The 9,027-nt window shown below is 36.9% G+C and overlaps 1 protein-coding gene across 1 annotated transcript; it reads left to right on the top strand.

Moving 5' to 3' along the window:
- The first annotated feature begins 388 nt into the window (after window positions 1-388).
- On the top strand, window positions 389-8,009 carry Gcg (glucagon). The gene is made up of 5 exons (XM_027420059.2): window positions 389-459; window positions 3,263-3,364; window positions 4,999-5,160; window positions 6,766-6,903; window positions 7,862-8,009. The coding sequence occupies exons 2-5, from the start codon at window positions 3,273-3,275 to the stop codon at window positions 8,007-8,009; spliced, it is 540 nt and encodes a 179-aa protein (XP_027275860.1). The 5' UTR covers window positions 389-459; window positions 3,263-3,272.
- Window positions 8,010-9,027: the final 1,018 nt, after the last annotated feature.

Raw genomic sequence — 9,027 nt, forward strand, 5'->3', positions numbered from 1 at the left:
CAGGAACTCATGATTGCCAAATAGCAAATCAAGGGAGTACAAGACCCTCAAATGAGACTTGGTTCATTTGACGTCAAAATTCACTTCAGAGCACGTTAAGTGGTTTTTCATGCCTGACCGAGATTGGAGGGTGGATTTCCAAACTGCCCTTTCCATTCCCAAACAGAAAGGCACAAGAGTAAACACAAAGTTTCCGGGTCTCTGAGGTCTCAACCCAGTATCAGCATAGAATGCAGATGAGCAAACCGAGTGGGCGAGTGAAATCATTTGAACAAAACCCCATTATTTACAGATGAGAAATTTATATTGTCAGCGTAATATCTGCGTGGCTAAACAGCCTGGAGAATATATAAAAGCACAGCACCCTGGTGCAGAAGGGCAGAGCTTGGGCACAGAACACATCCAAAGTTCCCAAGTGGGCTCCTTCGTCTGCACCTGCTCTCCGCTCAGTCGAACCAGGTAAGAGGCACACTGTGCAGCGTGAAGTAAAGTCTACTTGGAGGGGGCTGGGATATTAAGTATTTTTTAAGCATTATGAATGAAAATACTGCTTTTTCATCTTTTACTTTATTGATAGGAATATGAAGGACATAATTTAGATAAAAATTTTATTGATTAGATTTTTACCTACATAATAAATTCACAAATTACTTAGAGAAATAGTGCAATGTAGTCATAGAATAGAAAGAAAAACCAAGGATTCAGACCAAAGCACTTGTTACAAGGAGAGCAGCATGTTCAAATAAGTAAACACTTTTAAAAAAATAAATATTTTTTCCTTGGATTTGATAGATGCATGTAGTCTTTTGAACAGAAGGGGCTTTTTAATTTCACAAGAAAAGTGCACATTACTAGACTACAAGAGCAATTTTCTTTATCAATTAAAACTCTTGTTTTCTAAAAGAAGATACTAAATATCATCTTTTAAGTACCCAAATTTCTATTAAATGTTTCAAAATACCATGACCTATATATCAACCCTTTGTAAATAAAAGCCAGTATCCTTGGTGCAGAGAACAAGCATCCTTGATGCCTGGGGATTTCTTCATATGAGTTATTAAACTAACAGCTATTTACAAAATATTGACAACCAATAGTTGTAAATAAAATCCAAAGTAGCTACATCTGGAATGGAATATTGTACATCTCTTTATAAAGACAAATCAGATATTCTGAAGTACCTATTTTACTTCATAAAGAAAAAGCTCCAATTCCCAAAGGCCAGTAACGGAGCCAGCCATAGCAGAGGGTTTTTCCATACACTCTAGGGACTTCTTGGTAAGGAGACAAGGAAGTAGAAAATGTGTACCCTACAACACCACTATATTCTAGGAAAATAGTATGATCTCTTCTTTCCTATATCTAAGTTTATTTTTTCTAGGTTTTTCACAGGAGGTAGTACTGTGACTATAGTCGCCTTTTAATTCTGATTGGAAAGTTGTGGTAGTTTTGTTTTTTGAAAAATACCATACTCTTTCTTATACTAGCTAAAAGAGGAGGGAAGTAACTACAAATTCCTTACTGAATACGATTTTGATGTTAAAATAATGTATTTAATTCTCCACAATAGTATTAAAACAAGTTTATTATATCTGCTCACAATTTTGTTAACTTTCAAAAACTGAGTTATATCAGGAGAACTCTCTTTGGGTTGCAGTAGAAGACATATATTCTCACAGTGTTACCTGCTCTAAGTCTACTCTGATAAATATGACCAAGACATCACAACCTTCATGGACTTCTGAATTGGCATTGTTCGGGGTTTTATAGGAGGCTTTCCAATAGTGTTATAATCCTAAAGGGAAGTGCTTGCTTTAACTCTTCAGCTGTACAAAGGGTGTTACTGGTGAGAGGTATAAGCAAAGACATTACTTGAAAATATAGCAAGTTCACAAAAGTCTGCCAACTGGCTAAACTAAAGCACAGAAATGTGTCAAACTGGTCATTAGATGCTGATGCTCAGGAAGCGTGAATGCATAATTTCTATTACGTTGCTTTGTGTGATTGGCCATTCCTCTACAAGGGCTTATTGCTTCAGAGCATTACCACTGCAGGTATGACAGTCTCTGTTTTACTGCCAAAGACAGATAGTAAATATGACTGGGATGCTAAAGAAAAGATTGATGTTTTAAAATGATAATATTTGTAAAATCCTTATTCCAAACCAAATGTCATTTGCTAAAAATACTCATTTAATTTATTTATGGAGAAACATAATGAAACTTGGGCTGAAATTCCCACTTCTCAAAAATAAAACGTTGGAGTTGAAAAGCGGCAGAGAGCAGCCCTTGACACATAGTGGACTCAAGGTTTCAGAAAGCAGAAGAGCTTACTCCATCGAAGGCATCCTGGCCCATATTCATGTTGGTCTCCATCCTCATCATCATATGCTTGGTATCTTATGGTTTCAGAGTATCTGTTTTTGACAGACAAGAAACCAGGTGTATGCTACAGATAGAACTATAGTGTCATTAGTAGAAAATGTCATTTCCTGGACTGAGTCTAATTACCAGAAAACCCAGAGACTTCTGGGACTTCAAAAGCAAGCACTAATTTTCCCTAGGATACTAATCTTTAATTTCTTAGTTATGATTGTTCAAGTTGCCAGGAGCATTAGTTCTTATTGCAAATTACTTGTCTTTAAAATGATTTTTTCCTTTAATTTAGAACAGGTCAAAGCACCCTAAAATACCTCAAATCTGTTGGCCGCTTTATAATTACAAAGTCTAGACCAAGTTACACTATTTAAAATATAAATGAATAATACATCTGAACCGACAGCTGGTATGCCAAGTTGTAGCCCGAGGCAGCTTTAAGATGGTTGAAATGCAGTATAATGTAAATGCTTGGAAGTGAAGGACGATTAATTGAAAGCCAGACTGATAGTGAAGGGGTGGTGTTATGGCTAAGGCGCCACTCAGGCTAACCATATGCAGCATATCATCTTCAGAGGGTATTTTACATGTTTATTGTGGACACTTTTTATTTCAAGTCTGGAAATGAGCCTTCTAAACATTAACAGAGCTGTCCTACATTAATGAAAAATCCTAATAGTAGAACATATCCTTTGTGTTATTTTTTGCTTATCAAAATTCATGGAGAGATATATTCTACTTGAAATTAAGGGGGAAGTGGAACTATAAGAAGGATAGAATTGACAGCATTACCTTTTTATGTATATAGCATTTACTTTGTCAAAACTGAACTCATTTGGACTGCCTACTCCCTGACATTCCCCTCCTTCTACTTTGTGCTCCAACAGGCAGAAAAAAATGAAGAACATTTACATTGTGGCTGGACTTTTTGTAATGCTGGTGCAAGGCAGCTGGCAGCATTCCCTTCAGAACACCGAGGAGAAACCCAGGTACTAACCTATAGACTCTACCTTACCTGACAGTGTGGTTAGAACAAAGTTTAAAGAACTGTGATTGGTGAGCAGGGTATCTGTGGTTTGGAGGTGTGCCCTCCCTGCACAGTTTTGAAATGTTGAAAGCACAGTGGTGACAAATGTGGGCTTTTCTGGAATACGAAGCAGGATTTATATTCACCAACAAAGGGTGTGAGCCATGAAAATGGGAAATTATAGTCCTTTGGATGCTCTCAGAAGGTGCTGTATACACTCATTACTCACACATGGCAAACTGCATTATTTTAACTCTTTCAACTCCAGTTCCTTTTATGTGCCTTTAAAAACAACATCATTCTTTGTTAATTATGAAAAGCATACATGTCTAAGATGGAAAATGTTTAAAATACACAAAATTTTTAAGTATTCAAATTTCTACTACCCAAATTAAACAATTCAAAAAATAGAAATATGGTGTCTTCCTTTCCTGGATCTTAAAAACTTTTAAAATAAGTTTTTAGTTGAAATAGCATTATATCAGTTTCTCCACCTCCCTTTCCCTAAGTCCCTCCCCAATACCTGTATAAATTATAATACAAATATCTCTCAGGTTACATGGCCATGAATCATGTTTCTTGGAATTATATTATTATCTTTGTCTTTTAGTATAATATTCATTACATATATGATATATAAGAGCTGCATACTTTTCACCTCATACATATACAATATTTACTTAGATGTTCCTCTCCTATTGGTCATTTAAGAAGTCTTACAATTTGCCCATGAAGAATATGAAAAGTAAAGTGTGTCCACCTGCACTTGGCTCCAAATTTCTTAATACTTTCTGTGGTGGATCTCCAGAGATGGGATTATTGTGTCAAAAGGTTTGAGTGAGTTTAAACAAAAATCTTGCTGATGTGTCTTTCAGAAAAGTTCTGGAAGTGCATGCCTTTCCCATGAGCAGTAGAGAAATATTTTATCTTCTACAATATTTAGCAATTTTAATTCAATGAGTAAAAATAGTATACCATTTGTGGCTATTACATTGATATTCCTGTATATTTACCATGCCAACCAGTTACATAGGAATATCCATCCACCAGGAATTTTCAAATTAGCAGATGGTGGGTTTTTTTTTTTTTTGTCCCTTTCTCCAATCTTTAGATACTGTATAACTAAGTAATTGAGCTTTTTTTTTAAACATTAGTATGTGCAAGACAAAATTGAGGTCATAGATCTGCTGCCCAAACAAATGATTTGAGATTCTTAAACTTTTAAAATATTCAAGTCACTGCTCTCCTCTGTCATATTAGCATAATCATGAGTACATTAATTAGTTAAAAAGACTTACTTCATCCCATTTCAGAAAACACTTGAGAAACCTGTTGCTAGAATTCAGAACAAGTATCTCCCAATACACTAAAACTGTTCCTGTGAGCAGCTCAGGTCCCTCTAATGACCCTCTCATGTCCCTTAGAGTCTAAGGTGTCCACAGAAACACCCAGACTCATTACTGCACGGGCCTTCTGTTTGGTAGTGGGGGCCTTTCTCAATAAGCCTGCTCATAGAGTATATACTAAGGGTCATTTACCCTTAGGGTACTTGCTCCTGGAGTATTATTTATGCTGTTTAATCACGATTGCTCTCAGATCATTCCCAGTTTCCCAGACAGACCCGCTCGAGGACTCTGATCAAATAAATGAAGACAAGCGCCACTCACAGGGCACATTCACCAGTGACTACAGCAAATACTTGGACTCCCGCCGTGCCCAAGATTTCGTGCAGTGGTTGATGAACACCAAGAGGAACAGGTAAGAGTCTAAACCTGCTCCCTATATTGTGGACAAATGCTTATCAAGAAACTCTCCTAACTCTTAGCTTATTATGCTCATCAAATAGGCTTATTCAATTTGGATGATTTTGAATTTGGGGGTGCTACCCTTTATTTCAACTTTCATGATTCACCTCTTCAAATTCCTTAACCACACACCAACGTGACATAGACTTTTTTTTATCGTTTTAAGCAAACACTTGTCTTAATAATATTCATTCTCATCCATTTTAACCTTAAAATTGGAAACCAAGTTTTGGGGACCTGCTACGTTGAAAATTTAATTCTTGCTAAAAGTTAGAGCAAATTCAACATGCCTTTGTGGGGTCCAAGCCAATGACTATGATCACATTAAGATTATCCCATAGCTGAGTTGATCATTGGTAAAGCACAAAAATAGATACATTCTTTCTCTTGTAAAATAAAATCCAACACACGCATTTAAAATTGCAGCCTAGCTAGTCGCTGAGCATAAAGAGAGAGGCGGCAAACAGGAACACAAACCCATCATAAGGCATACATTTTAATGTTGGATGTTGTTTGAGGAGTGTTGGGGGCTTTGCTGCTCCTAGGCTACTGGAGAAAATTATCCACAAGAGTTTCACAGAGATGGTGGAATTTCACAATTTCTTTGGAGGATGGCCCACTTGGGAAAGGGAGTTATGCATACCAAGTAGCTGAAGAAATCTAAAAATCAGGAAAAGGACATAGATGTGTCTGGGTAGAATGAAAAGGAAGGGAGTGGGAATGAGAAGAGGTGACTGTGCCCAGATAACCTTAAAGTGGAGAGTCTAGCAGCAAGGAAGATGGACAAAGTGGTCAGAGCAGGCCTGGGGCCAACAATGTCCCTGCCAATGACTATAGGTAAGGCATCTGAAATGTAAGAAAACACAAATTTATAGAGTTAAAAACAATTGTTCTCATCCTCTAGAGTGGGAATGACACAACATGGGAAACTAACAAAAGACCACCCATACCCTTAGCTGTTTGTTAGTCTAAGATGAACCTTTCACGGGTACTACATGGCGACGGCTGCAAGCAGCTCATTCTGGCGCCCCCGGGGTCTTCTGCACACACTTGTGTTGGATAAAAGTTCACCTCTGCTTCTCTCCGACTAGCTCAAGTATTTTCTTTAATTCATTATCATATGGTTCTTCTCATAATAATTCAAAACCATCGCTTGCTTTCCTTTGGATGCGTTAACTAACTCTGGCCGGATGTTCACTAATACCAAGTCCCTACTCTAACATGGCCTAGTATCTAGCCTACCTGTACTGAGGATAAAGGAAAACGTAAATGAAGCTTTAACAACCCATGGCATGAGGAAACAGAGAAGGTAGAAATGGCACTCTGGAAGACGAAGGGACTTCTTCATCCCTTTTAAAATGTCCTTAGCCTTCTCCACCTGGTTTCCAATACATATCATAAATGCAACTTCAAAATAACCCTCTAGCCACCCTCACCTCCCGAACTCCTCAGCCCTCTCGCCAATTCAGTCCTGAGCCTAAAGTTCCCACCACTTCTCATGGAAGATCACAATACCAAAGAGACAAAGCTTTCATTTAATTTCCACATTTTTTTTCAGGAATAACATTGCCAAACGCCACGATGAGTATGAGAGGCATGCTGAAGGGACCTTTACCAGCGATGTGAGCTCTTACTTGGAGGGCCAGGCTGCAAAGGAATTCATTGCTTGGCTGGTGAAAGGCAGAGGAAGGCGAGAGTAAGTCAGGGGTTTCTTACCTGATGTTTTTCCTTGATGTAGGATTTTTTTAAAGGACCATTCTATGAAAATAAAAAAAAAAAACTGTAATGACAACTTAAGAGCATTTCAATATATAGTAAAATGGCCATAGTCTAACTTAAAGTTCCATATTTGTTCAACTAATGTTCATGTATTAGAATATTAAAACATGTTGAGTCATCAACCACATCTAACCATATATTTAGCTTTTATGGGGCTGTCATGTAGACAGCCATACAATGTTCAAGGTAAAAAATGAGAACAAGTTCTTTAGTTACTTGCTTAGACATTAAACATGTGTACCCTTGAAGCATCCCATTTTCTTGTGACCATTTGATTTGCCTTTGAAATGGAAGTGGGAGAAAACTTATGTTCAACCCTGATTTTTCAGCAGAGTTAAAAAGATGCTTTCTGAGAAACATTGAAATGGGGAGGAGGCTGACTTATATGATAGCCTACATGTAACCATCATGCCTACAAACCTAATGGTGCATCTTGACGGAAATCCAGTCTATATGGCTACCTGAAATTTCCACTGTGGCAAATGAATCGAAGAAGAAAATACAACAATAGATGAACTTTTAATCTCCTACATTTTGCAAGTCTGCTTTCACAGTCACTGGTTTTACAGGGTACAATGCATAGTTTTGTACAAGGAATAGTTTAAATAATAGTGTCTGTGTTGTCAACTAACTAAAACATTTAAGGCAGCATTAATTGTTGAAAAAGGGCATGAAGCTACACAAGTTTAGTTTCAGGGTCAAGAACAAAACATTCTACATGTTTTCATGGTCTCCGATTTGCCGTGGGCTTGTATAAGGGGTTTTATCAAAGCCCTCAAACCTGTTTTCTCTACAGCTCTCACCCATCACCAACAATCAGCAATCTGTATGAATTTCAGATGATCAAACACTGACTTCAGCCCTCCTTTTCTTAGCTTCCCAGAAGAAGTCACTATTGTTGAAGAACTCGGCCGCAGACATGCTGACGGCTCCTTCTCTGATGAGATGAACACGATTCTCGATAGTCTTGCCACCCGGGACTTCATCAACTGGCTCATTCAAACCAAAATCACTGACAAGTAAGCACTTTTCAGTTAATTCTGAAATGTATCAAAACTTTCATAAATGTAGGTTATACAGTCATTAGCTGTTCTGGTGTGCAGAAGTATCTTGGGTAATAAGTATGCTGAATGTTGAAGTCACTTAGGAGTATACCATCATATTTAACTTTTCCTTTTAGTTTCTATCTAATTATTCACAAAGCAATTAACTGGGTGTCAACAGATAAAGCACCAGCAACCTAATACCACATTAAAATCTCTATAATTTAACCCATGAGTAAAATGTCATTATATGTGGTATTATTTACTTAATTTAAAAGCACAGCTGTGTGCCAGGAAGTAGTTTAGTGGTACAGTGCTTGCCTAGCATATGCAGGGTCCTTGACTCAGTCTCCAGCTTTGAAAAAGAGAAAACCAGGAAAGGAAGAAAATGATTAATGCACAATAAAAAATCAAATCAAAATGTCATTATTGATAGATGTTAATTTTCATAATTATTTATAAATACATATTTTTCATATACTTTAAACAAATCCTCCTTAAATGAAAATAAATTAAAAGTAAAAATGCTGAGGGATTTGCTGATAAATAGATTGGCAAGCAATTTTTATTAAATGATATTGAAATGTCTCTTGGATAAATTAAATTATATTATCTGGCTATTATTATTGTTCTAACCAACTCCTTTTACTTTTTCCATAGGAAATAAGTATGTCACCATTCATAACCATCTTCACATCTCCCGCCAGTCACTTGGGATGTAGATTTAAGTTCTCTACATTTAAAAGCTATATTTTTGAAGCCGTATTGCTTTGCATGTGGATGAATACATTTCCCTTTAGCATTGTGTAGCCAAAAGATTGTAAACGAAATAAAGTATTTCCAGGATGTTGATAAGATAACAACTTTACAATATGAAAGTGCTGGATTTTCGTATTTTCCTCTCATTTTAAAGTTCCCACCCTGTTTATGTTTAGCAGTGAGATTATTCTTCTGTGATATAAATTGTAAATTATTACAGTCACAACACCTGCATTGTA

The sequence above is a fragment of the Cricetulus griseus genome, chromosome 6 (assembly GCF_003668045.3).
Source record: "Cricetulus griseus strain 17A/GY chromosome 6, alternate assembly CriGri-PICRH-1.0, whole genome shotgun sequence".
Taxonomy (NCBI): Eukaryota; Metazoa; Chordata; class Mammalia; order Rodentia; family Cricetidae; genus Cricetulus; species Cricetulus griseus.

Bases quoted from the DNA above. Each gene is read 5' to 3' on its own strand.
- Gcg (XM_027420059.2), top strand. From the start codon at position 3,273: ATGAAGAACATTTACATTGTGGCTGGACTTTTTGTAATGCTGGTGCAA. The intron at 3,365-4,998 runs GTACTAACCTAT...GATTGCTCTCAG, and splicing joins AACACCGAGGAGAAACCCAG to ATCATTCCCAGTTTCCCAGA. The intron at 6,904-7,861 runs GTAAGTCAGGGG...TCCTTTTCTTAG, and splicing joins AAAGGCAGAGGAAGGCGAGA to CTTCCCAGAAGAAGTCACTA.